The sequence below is a fragment of the Rhopalosiphum padi genome, chromosome 2 (genome assembly GCF_020882245.1).
Source record: "Rhopalosiphum padi isolate XX-2018 chromosome 2, ASM2088224v1, whole genome shotgun sequence".
NCBI classification, from domain to species: domain Eukaryota; kingdom Metazoa; phylum Arthropoda; class Insecta; order Hemiptera; family Aphididae; genus Rhopalosiphum; species Rhopalosiphum padi.
Genome location: NC_083598.1, coordinates 49,903,870 through 49,927,695, shown reverse-complemented (window position 1 = coordinate 49,927,695; position 23,826 = coordinate 49,903,870). Strand labels below are relative to the sequence as shown.

At 27.6% G+C, this 23,826-nt stretch overlaps 2 protein-coding genes across 2 annotated transcripts; both read left to right on the top strand.

Moving 5' to 3' along the window:
* Nucleotides 1–95: 95 nt before the first annotated feature.
* On the top strand, nt 96–7,705 carry LOC132920781 (vesicular glutamate transporter 1-like). The gene is made up of 11 exons (XM_060983443.1): nt 96–258; nt 2,573–2,674; nt 4,333–4,507; nt 4,824–4,894; nt 5,035–5,135; nt 5,546–5,663; nt 5,747–5,924; nt 6,015–6,286; nt 6,376–6,622; nt 6,714–6,841; nt 6,918–7,705. Exons 3-11 carry the CDS (start codon nt 4,372–4,374, stop codon nt 7,083–7,085), a joined length of 1,419 nt encoding a protein of 472 aa, XP_060839426.1. The 5' UTR covers nt 96–258; nt 2,573–2,674; nt 4,333–4,371; the 3' UTR covers nt 7,086–7,705.
* An 839-nt stretch (nt 7,706–8,544) lies between these two features.
* Nucleotides 8,545–17,076, top strand: LOC132922263 (probable vesicular glutamate transporter eat-4). Its single transcript, XM_060985682.1, has 10 exons — nt 8,545–9,096; nt 13,670–13,844; nt 14,747–14,817; nt 14,962–15,062; nt 15,462–15,579; nt 15,652–15,829; nt 15,920–16,191; nt 16,283–16,532; nt 16,606–16,733; nt 16,810–17,076. Exons 2-10 carry the CDS (start codon nt 13,709–13,711, stop codon nt 16,975–16,977), a joined length of 1,422 nt encoding a protein of 473 aa, XP_060841665.1. The 5' UTR covers nt 8,545–9,096; nt 13,670–13,708; the 3' UTR covers nt 16,978–17,076.
* The last annotated feature ends 6,750 nt before the right edge of the window (nt 17,077–23,826 follow it).

Genomic DNA, 23,826 nt, shown 5'->3' with positions numbered 1-23,826 from the left:
ATTAGATTTTAAATTCACCTTGAGAAATTCAATTTTAAATTTTTTATTTATTAATATTTATAATATTATACATATAACTACTCGTATACGCGTAATGGTCTAATTGCACACTGTTCATAAAAAAGTGGTAGTAGCATTACACCACGACTATCCCTGTGAAATTTTCAGGATTTACCTAAAATCAAATTGTCAGGATCAAGCCAATGATTTAATAGATATGGTAGTTTGAGTGTTGGCATTCATAAAATTAATTAGAACGTAAGTATAATTTATTTGGTTAAAAAAAAGTAGACATTTATTTATTGACGATGTAGTAAACAAGATATAATTAGTTTAGAAATACACAAACTTGACATGATGTTAACCGATGTAGATTTATGATTGCATGAATTACGAGTATATTACGGATATTGATAGGCACTACATTTAAATTATAATAAAAATAGATTTACGGCATGTAATGATGACTTATGGCGGAAAGAATACTATAGTATTACCATTTGGCATATAATATTATATACTAGTAAATAGTAATACCGTCAGTTAATATTTAAAAAAAAATGTTCATTCGATCATTGTTTTAAATGCATGAAATTTTATTTCTTACAAAGTAAACAGCTATTTAAAGTTTAAAAATAATATGCATATTAAAAAATGTCAAAAAATATTTAAAAAAATGTTTATTATTAATTTGGAGAAACAAAACAACTTTAATTAACATGCGTACTTTTTAATTTTTTTTTTTTTTAAGAACGATGTTACAGATAATACAAATAATGCATTGCAAGTTTCCTCACCACCTTAACACATTATGCAAGTCGATATTAGATCAACCTTAATGTTGTATGAGGTATTGCATGTGGCGCGTTTTTTTTATTGTGGTTTCCCCGAGTATATAAACTTTAGGCCTAATCCACACAGAGGATAATGGGTGAACTGCCGGACAGCTATAATAAGTGAAACTGTCACGATTTATCGTGTTATACAATATATTTTAAGCTAAAATTATAATGGTTATAATACATTTTTGATTTAATAAAATTTTAATTTAATCTCTTGTGTGCCCAATAATTTCCCATTACCCTCATTGGCAGTGCTGAATTCAAGACGTATATGATATTAACGATTATCCGAAAAACGGTAATCATTGTTGTCCGATTTGATTCTATAATGCAAATTAAAAAAAAAAAAAAACTAATATTATAATTATAATTTATATTTCGTTTATATTGATAAATTTTTGTCTATTGAATTCAACACTGTACATATGTATAAATAAACATATTAACTGAAAATAAATATAATTAATTCGTGCATATAAATATAATAGTACAAGCTATATTATTAAAGCGGTTAGTTTTAACTAAAATTATTAAAATGATTTCTAAAATTACACTAATAAATTAAACTTACCTGTATTATATTACCACTTTTATATTAATAAAACAACTGTGTACCTAATAGAAAGGAAACATATTTTTGCGTATCCATTATTCATTCGTTGTATATCTTAAGTCTTATGAAAAATTCGAACACAAAAACATTTAAAATTAAAATTCATTTTAAAAAAACAGAACTATTAAAAAAAATTGTACTAGGCATAAAAACGATTAACAGAATATAGTAAGGTTATATAACTGAAGTATAAAAATAATTTAAATCACAAATGTGTATTTTATACTCACAAAATAAACATATCGTTTAAATATTATTATCATATGTGTCATTCTAAATTATAATTAGCCAGCACAGCATTACGATTTAACTGATCATTTCTATCTAGCCGACATACTCGTAATATTACAATATGACAACAATTAAAAAAATAAAAATATATAATACTATGATATTATAAGTACAGACAGTTATTATGTTTATCGAATTTATTTATTAATAATATAGGCATTTTGTTGAAAAGATATTATTACCTTCGAAAACGTAATTTAAGTATAATATTATAAACTTCATCTCACACAATGAATTTAAAAATTAAGTATAGTAGCTAGAGCACAAATTATTCGCAGTAATATTTAATTTTATAATTTAATCATCATACTGAAGTAATTTTAATCGGAAATATTAAAAAAAAAAAATGTAAATTAATACTTATAACTGATATTGTAATAAAAATATGGATTATTATTCCTAATAATATAATATAATTTAAACGACTCATTTGTATAAAATAATATATTTAGTATGTTATATTGTTATGAATTCATAATAATAGTTTTGTAATGAAAATTTTAAATCTATAAAACATTATCATTGCGAACATACAATCTGGATACTATTATTTGTCAAATAGTTAGTTCGAGTAACGACGAAATTTAACGTCGTAGATTATTGGTAAGTATAATAACACTACTACAATAATTAGTAACATAGCTATATATATATATATATTTATATATACCGCATAAAAATCATTTTTATACAATTTAACTAAAAAAGTTTATTATACGCTGTGATGTTTACTGATTTTGTAATGTTATTTCTATTGTACAGTATTAACGTTATCTGAACACTGCACATGGGTAATGTATAATTTATACATTCTATATATTTTCAGTATTTAATATCAATAACTATAGTCAGGAGGTATCATTGGTTATACTGCAGTTTGTCCGTAAGATACACATACCGGATCTTCCTCTCACTCATTTCGATTAATGTAAGTGTTACATATTATTTTATAGTAGTTATATTGATAGATAATTATGTATGATATAAAATATGTACCTACGTATTATATGATTGTGATATTGTGTAAGCTATAGAGAACAGATGCATTATGTAAATACACTTTTATTATACTAAAAGTTAGTTTTATAGTTTATATTAGTAAAACCTTTTCAACGATTTAAATGTATCTAAATAATGTTTTAAACATACAACTGTGAAATTTAGAATTTTTAATGTATAATCTATTCAGAACTTTTATTTTTTGTTTTTTTATTCATTACATAATATTATGTTTTCTAAAAAACAAACATTAAGTAGTTAGCTTAAATAAATAATTACCAATATTATGCTTACAGTCAAAATATATTTTTTTAATTTATTGAAAAATTGAAAAAAGGATAACAGTTCCTTTATATATCCCTTATTATATGGAATTTAAATGTTTGCAAATTTTATTTTTAACAATATTTTTAAATTATACAAATTATAAAAAAAAATATTAAGAGGACGTGTCACCCACAAAACTATGTCGTAAAAATTTGTTTTCGTAGTTCCAATTATACGGTTTACTTGAAGGGGTTTACGAAAAAAACACCCATAATAAAAATTGTAAAAATGAATTTTATCTAGAATCGTATAAAGTTCGATTTTCAATATTTTTTAGTTATTATAAATATAATTAAAAAAATAAAAACCATAAAATTCATTATAGAAAATATTGACGATTGAAAAAGATATAAAAATTGGGCTCTATGCGATTCTAGATAAAAATTTCCTCTACAATTTTTATTATAGGTGTTTATGCTGTATAACCCCTTAGTTAACCGTATTTTTGGAAGTACGGTTCAAAAATAAAATTACGTTCGAACATGAACATGTGCTGCGATATCGTCAACAGCAGCCTTCATTACTCCTCAGTCTTTATACCTCCACCCCGCGTACAGTACCTACCGTATCGTAGACCAAAACATGTTTTTTTAGCACGACTGCATATAGTTCATAAATAACCAAATAATTATCGATACTGAAATAATAATACCTAACATGGTATGAATATTATTTAATTTTATTCGATTTTATATACGTTATTCGTATGTTTTGTGCTGTTATATAAAACCATCTATAGCGGTATTGAAGTTCTTCAGCATATAATTAAAATATTTTTTTTTTAAATTGAAGTATATTGTGTTATATATTATTTTCGATAAAATTACTAATCTGATTTTTAATAAAAGATTCAAATTTTAAAATATAAAAAGAAAAACAGGAATATCAATAACGAATAATGTTTTATATTTTCCTATAATTCAATTTTTGAACTCGTATAACCTATTATAAGTATAAGAAAACAGGTAGTATATACGACAAGTAACGGGACGGGCCGCCGACTGCGAATACTGGGCCACGGCCACGGACGCATGCTTGCGGATCGCGAAAACACTTAACAGTGCATTCTCTCAGACGTTGTTTATGTTTCTTTTCTAATGAAAAAAAAAATATATATATTAAGTAAATAATAACTTGTTTATATTAATTACTAATGACTTTAAAGGTGTTTCATTGTATTTTTTGTGTTTAAAAATAAAAGTCAGTTCTCTATAGACTATTATAACAAATTTGAATATTTACTATTAAAAAATTGAACAGCTGAATCCATCAACAAGCCGTTATTGCAAAGAGTGGAATATGAATTTCTGGGAAAACGACACTAATTCTTCTCCTCAATCTCAACAATCATCGTACAGACTCGTCGACAGATTTATCCGTTTGAAAACTACATATTGGAACAGAGAATATACAATAATTTTGCTCGCGTATATAGGTAAATTGTAGTATTTTTTTAATAAGAATTTATCCAACATGTCAAATTTAATATTTTATAAAATATAGCTTCATTTTTATTAGCTGTAGACATTCAAAATTTTTATATTTCAGTTTCGGTGAAAATGTCTCAACATTCTATATGAAAAAGGCAAATTATGTCTTTAATTATCTTGTATTTATTATAGCTGATTTTTCATTGATAAATATTTGTAATTTATTGGGTATCAATCTGGTGCTCTATTTGAATCAAAATTGTCAGACAAAAATGTATAATGTAAAATATTTTTAAATAATATGTGATTTTTTTTTTATAGGCTTAATAATTGTGCCGTGTCAATTTAATATATATTATGAGTATTTCGACTCTTTGGTAAATCAAAATAAAGTAAGTGTCTTTCATACAAAATAATTGTAATTATTAACCTATATGTGCCACTTGACGTATCAAAAAGATTTGATAATATTATAATACCTATTTTTACATTTATTCATTTAAATAATGTTAAGTTATGTATGTAATTGCAGGTTGACTCTGCCAATTTTGATTACATACAATACTACGAGTATGGATATTTTATCAGTTTGATACCTGCCGGTGTCTTGGCTACCATTTATCCAGCTCACAAGTAATCGATCGATATATAATTAATAGATTCGTACGGCTAGGATTTATAATATGAATATATCATGTAAATTAAAATTTGATAAAATTTGGTAGTACAAGTACGAGCCACGAGATACACATCAAAGTCTTTAATATTCGAGTGCAAAAATTGTTTTTTAAGTGATCAAAATAAAAACAAGTGTTTTCGTGACTTCCGATATAAGTACCTACTATATCCAGGCGATGCTAAAATATGCAAAAATATGCTAAAATATATTCTTAACAATAGGTAATTATAATATACAGTAACTGTATTACAGGTTTTTTTTTTATCTCGCACAACCATATTCCAACAAACATATAAATCCTAGCCAAGCCTCTCCTAAAAATGTACTGTCGTAATGCAATGTAGTTTCATAATGGTGTTTTCAGTATTTTTGGGATTTCCTTTGCCATCTTGTCGATCGGTTATTTAATCGCAGCCACGAGTGTATGTTACGTAGATGTTCACGTGCATTTCTTCTTACAATTTTTTATGGGAATGGGAATGGTAAAAATTAGACGATTCGTCGTGAAGTGCGATCTCATAGCGCACGTTTATAATGACAGCATATTATTGTATTAATGCCCTAGGCCACGGTGATTATAGCGTTTGACAGGGTTTGGACGTATTGGGTGCCACTGGATAAGCAGACAATCCGCCACGTCCCAATAGTCCTGCACGAGTTGTTACACGAAGGCGGATATATTCACTACAGCATAGCCGAACTAAACCATATATATTCATCATATACTTTAACTCTATCGATAGGTAACTTACATATTATTTTAAAAGTGGCGATGCTCGACGCATTTGAACCACCGAACTAATAATCGCATACGGTATAAAATACTTGAATAGGAATGATCGGATTGGCGTGGTACGTTGTGTGGTTCTACGTGATCAATGGTAACCAAATTCGGAACCCGAAAATCGATGTCATTTTGTTTGGAGGTTCGAACAGCCGGCGATATTCTTTTGAAACGTCCGGCTTTTCGTTAATCCGTTCAATCGTGTCGGACATACCGTGGAAATCGTTGTATACTTCAAAGCCCTTACTCGTGATTGCTCTATTATACGTGTGTAATGTTCAAATAATTAATAGAAAAGCAATTGGTGATTTCTACACTACTGTATGTGGTATCTTATTGAATACGTTTCGATGTATCTTTATTGCTCTATTTACGAAATCAATATTAAACACATTATATTTACTATACAGGAAATTAATGAATGGGATATGAGAACATGCACTATCATAATATTGTTTCTCGTCGTCGTCCTGGCCGAGTTATTTCCAGAGATTATTATATCCACTTCAACCACCAACATCAGAAAGTTTTGGACTTGCTTATATTTCGGTTTAATGAGCATATATTTTTTTTTGGAATCCATTGTCGGCAACGCTTTAGAAAACAATAAAGTTTTACATTTTGTACTTATAGAAATAGAATTTCTTTATACTTTTGGTGAGTATATTATTAAGCCATGTGAAACATACAATATTGATAACAATTTTTTGTAATGTCATGAATACAAATTACGTCGCTTTTTTTATAGGATTCTACTTAAACTATTTGGACATTGCGCCAGTCTATGCTAGCTTACTTTTTAGTCTACTGTTGAGCATGCATTATATTTCAAATTTATTTTGGGAATTATTCCTAAGCACAATAAACAATTTTAAGGTAGTAGAATAAAATATTTTAAATGTACTTAGTACTAACGAACGAAGTTAACTGACGTTATTACATTTTAACATAGATACTAGACGATGCCGGAATTGATATGTTTATGGCAGTAATATGTTTAGCGATGGCAACGTGCTATGGTATTTTTGCTTCGGCGGAAGTTCAACCGTGGGCAGCTGACAGATCAGTAGAAGAAAATCAACAAGATATAATTGAAAACGACGGTACACCATCTGTGTAACAGACTAATAAAATACATTTACTATTGTAAACAATACACATTACACTTAAATGCGTCATTTAGGTAATATAGATATAGTACAATAAATTATTTATTATTAGTATTGTTATTGTTAATTTGTGCTGATTATAATTTATATGTAGGTTATAAAAAAATTATCGAAAATAACCAATAAGGTCGTATTTGGAGGTTCAATCATCCCCCATACTTTTTGTAGTTCATAAATTTAATTTATTAAACTCAATTTACTATGATAATTTTTCATGTACATAATAATATAAAATGACTATTCGTTACTATACATTGTTAAAAATTAAATTTTATGTTCTTAATATATACTATTAAATAATAATAATTTATGCATTTGAATACGAATTCTGATGGCATTTCTTATCTATAATATTTTGAGTATACTATAAATAATAATACATACAATCATGATTATAAAACTAAACTGTTATTATAGCATTTGAAACATATTGCCATCAATCCCGATTCCTAGTTATGCAAGTAGTACTTTCTACCTAGGTAACTATACTAAACTATTTACTTTTATTTTGTTTGTATAAAACTGGATTTCGTATCTTAAATAATAATATACTTAATATGAAATTGTGTAACTATTGTATATTTTTATCTGTTTAAAAAAATAATTTTCAACAATTTTAATGTTGACACAAATGAACAACTATATTATTATCAACATCGATGTACCTATAACGATTTTAAATTAAAAAAATGTATCTAGTAGCACATTAATAATATATTTTATGCATGATTATTAAAGCTTTATGTGTGTTTAGACAATATATGATGATTGATGGTCGGAAACGTCCAATATTAAGCCATTGTCCAATCAACGAAATAGGTAGGTAGGTACTTCACACTTCGTCCATTATGTTGTGTATGTTGGTATGTGTATATATAGTATGTGTTAAATTAATATCACCAAAACTTAGATCAATGTATAATATAAGATTATATGCAGGTATTAAAAGACAACGATATCGTGTTTAGAAACAAATTATTTTGTTTACAAGAAGGCAACTTACATTTTTGCAAACTTCTAAATGTAATAAAATAATTAATCCAGGACATCTGATAACGGACGTATGAGTTAAGCCAAATCCTAAAAAAAAAAAAAAAATGTGCCAGAGAACTAATTCAAATATAGGTCATTGATATAACCGACTTGTAGGGAAAATCAAATCTAATCAAAATGTTTCATTTTGCGACCGTGTAAAGAAAAGTTCGCTAATATCTGTATATATAGGGTATAATAAACGTTGGATTGATATAAGTACGGTCATTTTTAAATTGGTCACCAATTTACTGTAAAGATACTGCCGTCTCTTTACGGTCCGAACCGGTACGCGCATGCGCCCAACGGACCAAAGGCTATATGTGCAACTATTCGACTCCCTTCCATCACTGCGACTTTTATCACCACCGCGCCCGCTTATCGTCGTCGTTCACAACCAGTTCGTCATCGTCAGCGTATGCGCATAGGGCGTCATGTCTGTCTGGTGACCTTTGACGATAATACAGTTATATTCTCCGTCTTTTATAATATTATATTATACTTTTGAATGCCACTAATAACGCTCAAATTGAAATATCGTTTATATCGCGTAATGTTCCGGTGGTTCGTTTACACCACGTCTTAGTTTTAATACGCTTAGTCGACGGTACATCGTGCCATCGTCCGGCGTCGTCATCGTGACTTTTAATTGTACCCTTTATAATTATTAATATCAAAATATTATAATTCGCTGTCGGCGCGTGTGCAAAACACACACACACACACACACACACACGACACACATATACGACAAATATCAATTTCCGTCTGTTCGAGGTGCCGGCACCGATTCATTTATATCTATACCATATAGGACCATATAGGTTATTGGTTGCTGCCACCTAGCCGTCTGGACTGTCAACAGCCGTTAACCGCAAACGAGCTGCCGCCGCCGACACCATATCAAAGAATTCGTGGACAATTGATAAGGTTCTATTATTTTATTATTAGTATTGTATCATTGTTATTTCATTATTAATATTATTATAAATTTAAGGCGCGTACAAGTTAGGAGACGTCTTGCCGGTCGCTCATATAATATAAGAAATACAATAGTATTATTTACATAAATTCTAAACTTCTATTAAATTTATTCTATTCATTATTATATTATAAAAATCATATTGGTTTAAACTTTCAACTTTCAACCGTTGTACCGTGTGAGTTGTCGAGCCAACTGCCAGAAAGAGCTCTACAGCGTAACAAAGTCCGACCAATTTTAGTCAACATTCATAATATAATATATTATTTTATTATTATTTATTATAGTAATATATTGATTATTGGTATCTTTGTGATAATACCGCACAAGCGCATCGATATTGCATACTTGAAGTGCCGTGTGACATTTTTAAAATTTTTAACGTTTGGCATTTTCTAATATAACGACAAGTAAAAACACTAAAAACTACTGTTTTATATTACCACATTCGCTCTTATGGGCTATATTAATAATGCAAGTATGAAGTATGGAAATCATACTTTATTAACATATAAATAATTATATAAGTTATTTTCCTATTTTATACTTTATCTACATAGCTTTTGTTGTCTACAACAGAAGATTATTGAATCTGATTCGTATTATATTATCATATGACTTCACAGTTGACAATAATATTCAATTGATACTATTAACTAGAACGATTACTAGACGAAATGTCTAATAAGTATTTGGATATAACTGCCTTCGATGATCCATTGTAATACGTATTATAATAAATTATCTATGTACCTAATTATGGAGGACATAATTTAAATAATTTATTAGGTTCTGTGAACAGAAATTTCTTTGTAAAATTAATGTTTAAAAAAGGTTTTATTATCGTTTGTAGTGTACATTGTGAATTCAGAATGATGATATTATGATTATGCGCATGATATGTATAGGTTGCCTCGAATTTGAATTTACGAAAAACGGTCGTGAAGACATTGCAAGAACTCGGTCGATTGCCATGCATTGTATTTAACTTTATTTTCGTTAAGCTCTCACTAATAAACTACAGTATTTTGTTTTCAAATACATTATTTCTTATTATTATTATTTTAACACAGAATACATTTTTTGTATAAATAACTTGTACAAATAACTTTGATAAACATAATTTATCAGTTTTACTCTAATTAGAGAATAGTTCGATAGTTTCTGTTCAAGTAACTAGGTTGTGTTACATCATCATAATAAATATTATACAATAAATTGTGAATATTGGAATTTTATGCCCACAAGTTACCTTTGAAATTGATAACAAGCGAAGAAGCCACAAAACGATAAGGTTTACGTTTACTAATCTAAAATAGAATGGAATTTCTATATTTTTCATATGGACATTTACGCCTACTGTCCGTTTTAGATGAACATGCATATGAGACAACTGCCGACCAATCGACCACCACCTGTGTATTATAGTGTTACAGCGAGCAAAGACTGAACATGAGCATTGATGATCTGTCGTACGGGTTTAGACCAATTAATAACCGTTGTCGTCAAAACGATGTGACAGTCATTCTATTGAAATGCACACGTCTTGAATTCATTGCTTGAACTGCCCTTGAGTCGTTCCTGAACGGAAAATCGTGAGACACAGACACACAGTGTTAAGAGCATATTTTAACTATTTATCATGTTACATATTTCATGTTAAACGACTTAATTTTGAAGCTTTGGTTTTTTCTAATCACAATATCGATAAATTAAATAAATAACAAATCAAGGCATTTAGTATTTTAGTCCAAATTGATTTTGGACAAAAAATTAATAGAAACTACTTAAAAATGATCACTACCATATAATTTCACGCATATGATAAAGAATCATATATTAAAAATAATAAAAATTTAACACTTAAAATGTAAAAATCAGTTGCAAAATCTCGTTTATGGCTTTCCATGTGTGCTAAATTTAATTATATAGGTGGTTGTCGAGACATGGAACGTGGATATAAAAAATATTATATAGAAATGTATGTGTATATGCTCGTTATATTTTCTACTATATGATACTATATAATATTATACACAAAAGTTTTATTTTTATTTTTATTATAATATATTACAACAACCTATAGTATTTTATTATTACAATAATAATAATAATAATAATTAGTTGTAATGTAATAAATTGAATGATTCGACTTTAATACCATAATTTATTGAGAGTATTACGTTACTTACTGTTGTTATAATTTTGTAATGCATTAATTTGAATTATATTTTAAAGATAATTTAAAAATATTAGAGTAATTTTAATAAGAAATATAAAAAAAAAATACAAATTATGTTATATATGTTAATAATGTTTGATTTAAGATGGTACATTTCATTAATTAAAAAAATTGTACTTAATATTTATTTGTATTTTAAGAGAATTTTTATTTATTTACATCTGACAACAATATATTGAAGTGCGTAATATATTTGAGTACTACGCAGTACTTATGCATCCAGTATATATTATTTTATATTACAAATTACAATAATGCATTGCAAGTTTCCTCACCACCTTAACACATTATGCAAGTCGATATTAGATCAACCTTAATGTTGTATGAGGTATTGCATGTGGCGCGTTTTTTTTTTAATGTGGTTTCCCCGAGTATATAAACTTTAGGCCTAATCCACACAGAGGATAATGGGTGAACTGCCGGACAGCTGTAATAAGTGAAACTGTCACGATTTATAGTGTTATGCATATTTTAAGCTAAAATTATAATTGTTATGATATATTTTTGATTCAATAACATTTTAATTTAATTTCTTATGTGCCCAAAAATCTCCCATTACCCTCATTGGCAGTGCTGAATTCAAGACGTATATAATATTAACGATGATCCGAAAAACGGTAATCATTGTTGTCCGATCTGACTCTGTAATTCAAATTTATAAATAAAAAACCTTACTCCACAATTAAAATGATATAAATTTTTGTCTACTGAATTCAACACTGTACATATTGTAAAAATAAACATAATACCTGAAAATAAATATAATTAATTCGTGCATATACCTAAATAAAATATAAATATAATAATACTATCTATACTATTAAAGTGAGTAGTTTTAACTAAAATTATTTCTAATATTCCACTGATAAATCAAACTTACCTGTATTACATTACCACCTTTACTTTAATAACTGTGTAATAGAAAAGAAACATATTATTCGCGTATCAATATCCATTCGTTGCACCTATATCTAATGTCTTGTTTGTCTTTCTTAAATACCAACGATAGCTGACTTGGATAATATTATAAAATGCTAACACGCAAGAACACTCAAACACAATGACGCAAAATAGGTATTCTTAAAAAAAATATTCACTAAAAATTAACATTTAAATTTAAAATCTATTTTCATAAAACAGAACTATTAAACAAAGTGTACTTAGAATAAAAACAATTAACAGACAAGTAGGTTTATAACTGAAGTATAAAAATAATATAAATCACGCGTACAGTATACATTATACTAGTAAAATAAACATAATGTTTAAATATTATTATAATAACATGACGTGTCATTCTAATTAGCCAGCACAGCGTTATGATTTAACTGATCATTTCTATCAGCCAACATACTCGTACTATTAAAACATGACTAATATCTGAACAATCACAAAAATACAAATTATTAATATTGTGTTGTTATAACTTATAAATACAGACAATACAGTATTGCAGTTATTATGTTTATTGAAATTATTTACCTATTTATTTATAATTTAAGCATTTTGTTGAAAATATATCATTTCCTACGAAAATGTAATAATTTAAGTATATACTAAACTGCATAACACACGATGAATTCAAAAATAAGTATTGTAGCTAGAGCACCAATTATCCGCAGTAATATTTAATTTTATAATTTAATCGTCCTAACATTGGAGTTATTTTTAATAAGAAATATTAAAAAAAAATGTAATTTAAAACTTATTACTGATATTATAATAAAAATATGGATTATTATACCAACTAATATAATATTATCTAAACAGTTAATTTGTATACAATAATATATTATTTAGTATGTTATTAATTCGTAACAATAGTATTGCAATGACAATTTGAAATATATAAAACATTATTATCATCGCGAAAATACTGTCTGGATACTATTATTTGTCAAAAAGTTATTCCATCAAAAGTACAGTTCACATCACATGTAAAAAATATTTATTGATATATTGTATCGTAGTCGTAACAGTAACCACTTACTGCTGCAGCTGTGAATTCTCTAATCTACACTACCAGATGTGTTACGAATTCATAAAATACTGTTAGAGTAGACAACATTAATTTACATAAAATACTCAATAGTAATATTAATTAATTTAATAATATAAATAATTACGATAATAAATATCCATATGAGTTTATAATGAAACAAATTATATTTTAAATAGTAAAATTAAAAAAAAAAAAAAAGGTGTTACAATTACAAAGTCAGTTCTCTATAGACTATTATAACAAATTTGAATATATTTACTATTAAAAAATTGTACAGCTGAATCCATCAACAAGCCGTTATTGCAAAGAGTGGAATATGAATCAATGGGAAAACGACACTAATTCTTCTCCTCAATCTCAACAATCATCGTACAGACTCATCAACAGATTTATCCGTTTGAAAACTACATATTGGAACAGAGAATATGCAATAATTTTGCTCGCGTATATAGGTAAATTGTAGTATTTTTTTAATAAGAATTTATCCAACATGTCAAATTTAATATTTTATAAAATATAGCTTCATGTTTATTAGCTGTAGACATTCAACATTTTTATATTTCAGTTTCGGTGAAAATGTCTCAACATTCTATATGAAAAAGACAAATTATATCTTTAATTATCTTGTATTTATTATAGCTGATTTTTCATTGATAAATATTTGTAATTTATTGGGTATCAATCTGGTGCTCTATTTGAATTAAACTTGTCAGACAAAAATGTATAATGTAAAATATTTGTAAATAATATGTGATTTTTTTTTTATAGGCTTAATAATTGTGCCGTGTCAATTTAATATATATTATGAGTATTTCGACTCTTTGGTAAATCAAAATAAATAGTTTTGCTCACGTTTATAGGTAAAACATATATTTTTCGATAAGAATTTACCTCAAATATCAAATTTAATATTTAATAAAATATGGCTTCTTGTTCATCAGCTTTAGACATTCTGGTAATTCTTAGATATTTTCAACGATTCATAATATATTCGTATTCAAAATTAATATTTCAGTTTAGGTGAAAATGTGTCAACATTCTATATAAAAAAAGGCAAATTAGCAAAATCCTACAAAATATATACATTATGTTTTATAACCAAAATTTTTAAGTTCATATTTTATATATTTAGTATTCTAATAATAAAACCTGATAATAATTAGATTTTTACAAGGTAAATTATGCCTATAATTATCTTGTATTTATTATAGCTGAGTTCTCATTGATCAATAATTGTAATTTATTGGGTATCTTTAGTGGTCTTTGTTGAATTAAATTTGTTATACGAAAATGTATAATGTAAAATATATGTATATAATATGTGTATATAACTAAATTATGTTTTTTTTTATAGGTTTAACAATTGTGCACGCTCAATTTAGTATATACTATGAGTATTTCAACTTTTTGGTAGATAAAAAAAAAGTTAGTGTCTATCAAACCAAATAATTTTTTTAAATTTATTTTTATTTAGTGCAGATATGGTGCTGGACGTTTCAAAAATGATTTGATGATGCATATTTTACATTTATTCAAATTTAAATAATGTTATATGTTATGTAATTACAGGTTGACCCTGCCAGTTTTGATTACTTAAGTTACTTCGGCTATGGGTATTTAACCAGTTTCATACCTGCCGGTGTCTTGACTACTGTTTATCCAGCTCACAAGTAATCGACCGATATATATTTAATAGATTCATACGGCTAGGATTTATAATATGAATATATCATGTAAATTTAAATTTGATAAAATTTGCTAGTACATGTATAAGCCACGAGATACGCAATAAAGTATTTAATTCGAGTGCAATAAATTTATTTTAAATGTTCAAAATAAAATTGACGGTTTCCCTGACTTCCAATATAGGTACTATATATAGTTGGTACGAAAATATGCAAAATAAAAATACATACCTAACAATAATAGTTAATTTTAATATAGTCACTGTATTACGGGTTTTTTATTATGTCGCACAACCATATTCCAACAAACATATAAATCCTAGCCAAACCTCTCCTAAAAATATATTATTATAATGCAATTTAGTTTTATAATGGTGTTTTCAGTATTTATGGGATTTCTGTCACCATTTCGTCGATTGGTTATTTAATCGCAGCCACGAGTGTATGTTATGTAAACGATCACGCGCATTTCGTCTTACAATTCTTTATGGGAATGGCATTGGTAAAAATAAGACGAAAAGTGTGGTCTCATAGCTTACGTATATAATGACAGCATACTGTATCAATGCCCTAGGCCGCGATAAGAACAGTGATTGAAAGGGTTTGGACGTATTGGGTGCCGCTGGATAAGCAGATTATACGTCACGTTCCAGTAGTACTGCACGATGTGCTACACAAAGGCGGATATTTTCAATACAGCATTATCGATCTACAACACATATATTCATCTTATACTTTAAGTCTATCGATGGGTAACTTACGTATTATTTTAAAAGTGACGATGCACGACGCACTTTGACCACCGAACTAATAATCGCATATGGTATAAACTGCTTGAATAGGACTGATGGGGTTGGCGTGGTACGTTCTGTGGTTCTACGTGGTCAATGGTAACCGATTTCGGAGCCCGAACTTGGATATCGTTTTGTTTGGAGGTTCGAACAGCCGGCGATATTCTTTTGAAACGTCCGGTTTTTCGTTAATCCGTTCAATCGTTTCGGACATACCGTGGAAATCGTTGTATACTTCTAAGCCCGTCCTCGTGATTGCTCTATTATACGTGTGTGACGCTCAAATAGTTTATAGTAAAGCAGATGGTGATTTCTACGCTAACGTATGTGGTCTCTTATTGAATGCGTTTAAAGTATCTATAGTTATCTATTTATGACTAAATCAATATTGAGCACTTTATTTTAACTACACAGGTAATTACTGAATCACATATGAGAAACTACACTTTCATTATATTGCTTCTCGTCGTCGTCCTGGCCGAATTATTTCCAGAGATTATTATATCCACTTCCACCACCAACATCAGAAAGTTTTGGACTTGCTTATATTTTGTTTTAATGAGCATATATTTCTTTCTAGAATCCATTATTGGCAACTCTTTAAAAACCAATAAAATTTTACATTTTGTGCTTATAGTAGTAGACCTTCTTTATAATTCGTTCGGTAAGTATATTAATATCCAATATATATATATATATTATAAATCCAAATTATGTGGTTTTTTTTTTTTTTATAGGGTTTTACTTAAACCATTTGGATATCGCGCCAATCTATGCTAGCTTACTTTTTAGTCTACTGTTGAGCATGTTTTTCATTTCCAATTTTTTTTTGAAACCAATTCTACAAACAATAATCAATTCTAGGGTAATAGAATAAAAATATTTAAATGCTCTTAATATTATCGAACGAAGTTAACTATCGTAATTGTATTTTTGTATAGATACTAGACGATGCCGGATCTGATATGTTTTTGGCAGTAGTATGTTTAGCGTTGGCAACGTCCTATGCTATTTTCGCTTCTGCGGAAATTCAACCATGGGCAGCAGACAAACCAGTTGAAGAAAATCAACAAGATATAATTGAAAACGACGATCTACCATCTGTGTGATTGACTGATAAAATACATTTAATATTGTAAACAAAACGCATTACACTTTAATACGTAATTTAGGTAATACAGATAACACAATTATTTATTATTATAGAATTGTTATTGTTAATTTTTGTTGATTATCATCTATAGTCTATACGTAAGATCAACAAAATTATCGGAAATAACTAAGGCCGTATTTGGAAGATCAATCATTCCCCATACTTTTTATAGTTCATAAATTTAATTTATGAAACTCAATTAACTATAATTATTTTTCATGTACATAATAATATGATATGACGATTTACTAATGTTAACTAATTATTATTACTAGGTCAGGATAATAAACATTTTTAAAATAATACACTTAATTAAAAATATTAGGAACACACTTTTAATGAGTCATATACCTATGCCCATAACAAAATAACAATTAACAAACTTAATAGTTCCTACGTCTAGAGCGTCGTTGACTAGACTAGCCACTATACTGAATGAGTGGTCCTTCTCACTCAGGGTCTTCAGTATAGCCAACACTAAATTATTAAAAACTACGTTTTATGTTCTTATATTATATACTATTAAATAATAATAATATATTCATATGAATACGAATTGTGATTGCATTTTATATATCTTTAATACTATAAATATATTATAAATTATAATAGATACAATTATAATCATAAGCTATTGTTGATGATAATTACTACTTAATTTATTTAATAGTACCACCCAAGTTGCATGACCATTTATCCTCGAAATATCGCACAGAAATTTTGGGAAGTACATAAAAAATACATTGAAAAAAAGAATATACATACTCGTATTAATATTTTCACTGAGAATTAAAATAAAATATAGAAGTTATTTTATAAAAAAAAAGTGAATAAAAAGAAAAAATATTTTGTTGATAATTGAAAAAAAAATTGTACAAAAGTAATACGTTGGAAATAATACGCGTGGAATAAATATTTTACTGGGAATAAATAAAAGTAAAAGTGGATATTTATGTTGAAAAACACGGAATAAATAATTTTGTTGAGAATAAATAAAAATTAAAGTAGATACATGTTGATTTTTATTTTATTGGGATTAAAAGGAATTGAATTATCAGAGAAATACATATATTATGTTACTGGCAAAGTAGGAAGTCGGGCATTGTGCATAATGCCCGGTTTTCAAGGGCAAAGTCGGAATAAGTTAACATTGTCTGGGAATTGTATACAGTGCCCAATAGACGGCACTGTAGGTAAAATATTGAATGTTTTAAAAATTAAATAAAAAATATTACTGGGTATAATCATAAAAAAAACCTGAATTAGACGCTTCAAATATTAGTTTTTTAAATCTATTAGGTATCCAGTTAGGTATATACAACTGAAGAGTTAATTCTATTATTTAAAAGTGGTTTGGCATGATTAAAATGAATAATTTTTATTACTAAATTATAATCATTTTAATTACCTATTATTAAAAAAATAATGTTAAGCACATAGAGATAGCATTATTTTACTTTATTTATTACCACATACACCACTATTGTGGCATTTTGAGTTGCAAAGTCGACCAGATTTTTTACAATTTACACCAGTTGGTCTTACATAATATATTTCAATAAGTATACCTATTATACTCTTAACCACCCAAATTTAGAAGTTTTCTTGCCACTTCTCTTAAAGAAATTCGTACTGGTGGTACTTCATTAGCCTGGATAGTCTTTGCATATCGTGAATAGCAATAGTGTTAGCGCAATAAACTACGATAACTTTATCGTTAAGATTACGGATCGGTTCATATTATCACTTACGAGTGTCACGTTCGAATAAAATATCTAAGTATAGTAAGTTTTCTAGTGTTATTGTTACGTATAAATGCTATTTGATATAAATGTGTGCAGCGCACTATATTTAATTTACTTTGCCCCCTTGAATCCGGGAAAAGTAAACTTTACACGGATAATTTCGTACAATGCCTGGCCAATGTATGAACAATTTGAATATTAAAATGATCATTATTACATTGACCAAAATGTTCGGGTATTCTGCACAGTGCTCGAGCATTGTTATACAATGACAGGATTTCCTACTTTGCCGTAACATATATAGCAATTGAGAATTTTATTGAGGGAAATTAAGTTATTATTATTGAGTTATTAAGAAGGCAGAGTAGTAAGACATTAAATTTTGTGAATTTATTAAAGACAGTGAAGTCTATATTAATTATTGTGTTAAAAAATAATTGTGAATTTTTATTAGGTAGAGAGTCCTATTTTGTGTTGAATAAATAATTGAGAATTTTTTTTACTCTGAAACAAGTAATTTAGTGTTGAATAAAAATAATTGTGAATGTTAGAGACAATGGCCTTTATGGTATTTGTGAATCAACGAGTATGTTATAGAAATAAATTTATGAATAGAGATACGGAATAAACTAATAAAACTGTCGAATTTAGCGATAATTCGTTGGAGGAAATAAATAACAGCGAAGCTAAGAATACCGGGATTCAAACAGAATTAAATACAAATAAGTCCGCAGGGGAATAAGTAGAAATTGGATTAAATACAGCAAAAGCCTGCGAGTATACACGACAAGGTCGTATTATCTTATAATAGTCGCACAGAAAAATAATACTATATAATTTATTATGTAACTCAAATTTAACGAACAGTACTGCAGAAGAAGCAAAAGTTCTTAGGCGGTCATCGAAAGCTCAGGCTTTAGAAATTTATATTAACGGATTAAAAATGAATTTACAAACCTTAGTGAGAATGAGAGATCAACAAACTTTAGAAGTAGCTATGCAATTAGAGTAGACGTTTAAGTATGACAACTATAAATCAAGTAACAAAGTTACTAAGTAACTAAGTTCAGTCATCAATACGGAACTGATAATAGCGTAAAACAATATCAAAAAAGAGCAAAACGCAAATAATTATAACAACGATAAGCGTTGGTTAAATAATATTATCGTGGTAATAATTATCAGGGTAATAATAACTGGCAGAAATTTATTAATTTCAATCAGCTAGTTTTAATACAGAAAATATAGATACATTAGATTCTTTTATGCATCGATAGTGATATAAATCTAATAAAAAATAAATAGATTAACAGGTGAAACTCTAGAAAAAAAAATATATACCTATTTAAAAGGAATAAACGACAAAATAGTATCTGCCATAACTATAAGCAAAACTACAATAATATTTATTTTATATTAAATACAAATGAATTAAAAACCGATTTTCATGTACCTAGTGAATAAAAAGTACCCAACAATAAAGGACGGGATTCTAGGTCACCACTTCCTTTTACAGAATAACGCAGTGATTGATATCGCGAATAATACACTGACTATAGAAAACGATATTGAACGCGAATTTAATAAAATATGTATTACATTAAAGCCGCGAACGGAAACAATAGTATCTATAGTATAGATTCTGTACCAATAACCGATCCTAATATGGATATATAAGACATTATATTGTTTTCATTGTTGTACAAAGATAACCAAACAATTATCTAGATAAGATAATAGATTAAAGATAACCGCTTTTATCTAGATAAAAAACAGATAATTTTAAAAATTTTCACAATTAAGCTTGTATTAATTGGGCTAATATTATAATGAATACGGGCATACGTAAACTGCGCCCAAATGATCTTTTTTTTTGTAAACTGCGCCCGAAATTTTATCTACGTTAAAAAGGTATAGTGTAAACTGCGCCCGACTTATAAACTTATTAAATTTTGACTTATTAAGGCTTTATGTTTGACGATTGTGTACTTTTACAAGTATATTATAGAAATTTTATTTTCGTCAAGAAATACCAACACGTTATCGAATATCTATATTGCAGTAATTCAATTAATTCTTGACGAACGCGGTGTTCAAACAAATAGAGATGAATTATTTTTATTAATAAACAACAAGGAATTGAAATATATTGTTTTCAGTTGCATTTCTAATTTAAAAGCTCTTGCACTATCAAAATGGTTGTACATGTATGGTACATTTTCATACTGCCCTAAATACTTCACACACATGTTCACAATACATGGTTTTATCAACGGCTATTACATACCACTCGCCATATGTTTACTCTCCGATAAAAGTACAATATCATATACTAATTGTTTAAAATCTATTTTTGAATATAGTTTCCAAAATAATATTATTATATCACCATCTGATATTGTAATAGATTTCGAAAAAGCTATTCATTTTGCATGTAAAACAGTTTGGCCTCAGATAAAGATACACGGATGTCGCTTTCATTTAGCACAGTCTTGGAATAGAAGTATCCAACAAAATGGTTTAAGTAATGACTATAAAGATAAAAATAGTGATATTAGAAGATGGTTAGTTCAATGTTACGGTTTACCATTTCTAAGTCCAGGAAGTGTATCTGAGTATTTTGTAAATTATTTAATGAAATCAAAGCCTGATGACGAAAGAGTGACACGATTTGCGGATTATTTGGTAGACATATATATAAGTGAAGAAGCTCAGTATCCACCTGAAGTATGGGCTCAAGCATCAGCAGAGCCAACTTTAACCACAAATGCATGCGAGTCTTTTCATTCTCACTTTAATTCCAGCTTTTATACAACTCATCCAAATATTTTCATTTTTATAGAAAAATTAAAAGAAATTCAATTAGAAGTATATATTAAATTAAATAGTATAAATGAACCGTTTAAATTCCAAAACTCTAAAACCAAAAAAAAACGTGAAAATTTAGAAAAATTAATCAATAAATATAATAGTAATCAAATTTCAATTGATAAATATGTATCCACCATATGTTATTGTTTGTAATATTTATAATTATTTTAATTTTTTAAATTATATTTCATTTTTAATTCCAACTAATATGTTATAAAATATGACGTAATTATTTGTAATATTAATAATTATTTTATTTTTTTAAAACTATATATATTTTTAATTCCTAATATGTTATAACAATATGGCGTTACCTATTATTTGTAATATTTAAAATTATTTTAATTTTTTTAATTATATCTCATTTTTTATTATTCATATTATAAATTTGTGACGAATTAAATATTTTACCTGTAATTTTACCCGGGCGCAGTTTACATGTCACCTTTTTACACTTGATAAAAACTCGGGCGCAGTTTACATGGGTGATTTTGTGTTTACCTGTATCTTGGGCGCAGTTTACAATCGCCGATGAATACAGTTAAAAACGGAAACACATTAATAAGTTTATAAATATATCGGAAACACAACAAAACATTTACGAAGATGAATTGAATAAAATATTATATGAAGATGATGTGGAATATAAATTTCACAAAATAAAAATAATTAACGATAATAATGATCGCGTAAATAAAATAAAAATTTAATACGAAAAATGATCACACTTGAACGATGAAGAACGGTGTTCTATATAAAAAATAAGCGAACATTTTTCGGACGTTTTTCACTTAGAAAATGATTATTTGACATATTATTCTAATTAGGCAGAATACGTAGGTAATAATAAGTTAACTGCTAACCAACCACCGATTTATAAAATGCTGTGTAGAATACCACATATTCAACAAAAATAGATTGATTTAACAATTAGTTAAAATGGAACAAAATTATATACGAGGAGTGAACGATCAACGTCACCTTTTAATGCGCCAATACTTTTGGTAAAAAAAATCAGATTCATCTTGTAAAGATGAATTTCGAACAGTACCTAATAGATTTTAGAGCACTTAATCAATTAACATATTAAACGAATTCCACCAGTTACCAAAATATTACTGAAAAAATTTCGTCATTTTTATTTCTTTGTCACGACAGCATCACGACTTATCAACGCTTAGTTGATTGGCCCGTTACACCCAGCTGATAAAACATGTTCAAATTTTAATACAAATCTCTTTTCGGGTCATCTATTGACGTTGGACAGATTACGAGCGCTGGTACAGTAAACAGTTTTTGACAGAAAGCTTTTGTGCAGATCTCCGTAAAAACTTGCTTTTAATGTTTAAAATATTATTAGGTATATGGGTTTATTATTAGGTGATAACTAATAAGTAGGTAATCATGGTTGTAGATAGATGATCTTTAACCTTGTAAACACCTACGATAAAAAACGTTAAAATCAAGAATATAAATCCTAAAGACTAATTTGTGAAATATTTCTTTATTTTTTTCAAATGTTATCGTTACATTTTATTTTATTGTACTTAATCGCATGTGTGCATATCGCCACTTTTTATTTTAATACTTATTGTATTCAAGTTTGCGCAAATCGCCACTAGCTTTTTTATTAAATATTTTTTACTCGTGTATAATCGCATGTGATTGCCAAGTTATTCATATTACACTGTAAATGTTCGCGAATCACTAATACCTATTAATTCTTTTACATTAAAAGTGACCTATTCAAGCTGCTGTTTTCTTGGTTGTAAGTCGACACCTTTATTTATTTTACTGTATTTTTTTAGTGTTTCGCGTGTCTATACAATTTCCATTTTGGTATACATACCTATTGCCATCTGGACAGTCTGTGCTCTACTACAGCAGTCCATTTGTGTAAACTTGCGAGTACTTGAGTTTTACCTTTTTAGACTGTGACTTAAGATAAAATATAAAACAATTTGACATTGCGAATTACAATTAAACATGATATAACTAAATAATAATTCTATAATTTATGACGTCATTTAGTTCGCAAAGGACCATCACAACGAAATCTATGTGATTTTAAGTTATAATACATTTGTGAAATAACATTTACATTTATATTTTTTTGAAATGGGAATGGTGGCTTCTTAAAGATTAAAGTTCCCTACCCTAAAAATTGAAAACTGGTCTCTAAACATATA

Excerpts from the sequence above, each read along its gene's own strand:
- LOC132920781 (XM_060983443.1), top strand. The coding sequence starts at position 4,372 with ATGAATTTCTGGGAAAACGACACTAATTCTTCTCCTCAATCTCAACAA. Across the intron at positions 5,925-6,014 it reads TACTTTAACTCTATCGATAG|GAATGATCGGATTGGCGTGG; the intron begins GTAACTTACATA and ends ATACTTGAATAG. Across the intron at positions 6,842-6,917 it reads GCACAATAAACAATTTTAAG|ATACTAGACGATGCCGGAAT; the intron begins GTAGTAGAATAA and ends ATTTTAACATAG.
- LOC132922263 (XM_060985682.1), top strand. The coding sequence starts at position 13,709 with ATGAATCAATGGGAAAACGACACTAATTCTTCTCCTCAATCTCAACAA. Across the intron at positions 13,845-14,746 it reads AATTTTGCTCGCGTATATAG|GTTTAACAATTGTGCACGCT; the intron begins GTAAATTGTAGT and ends TTTTTTTTATAG. Across the intron at positions 16,533-16,605 it reads CCTTCTTTATAATTCGTTCG|GGTTTTACTTAAACCATTTG; the intron begins GTAAGTATATTA and ends TTTTTTTTATAG.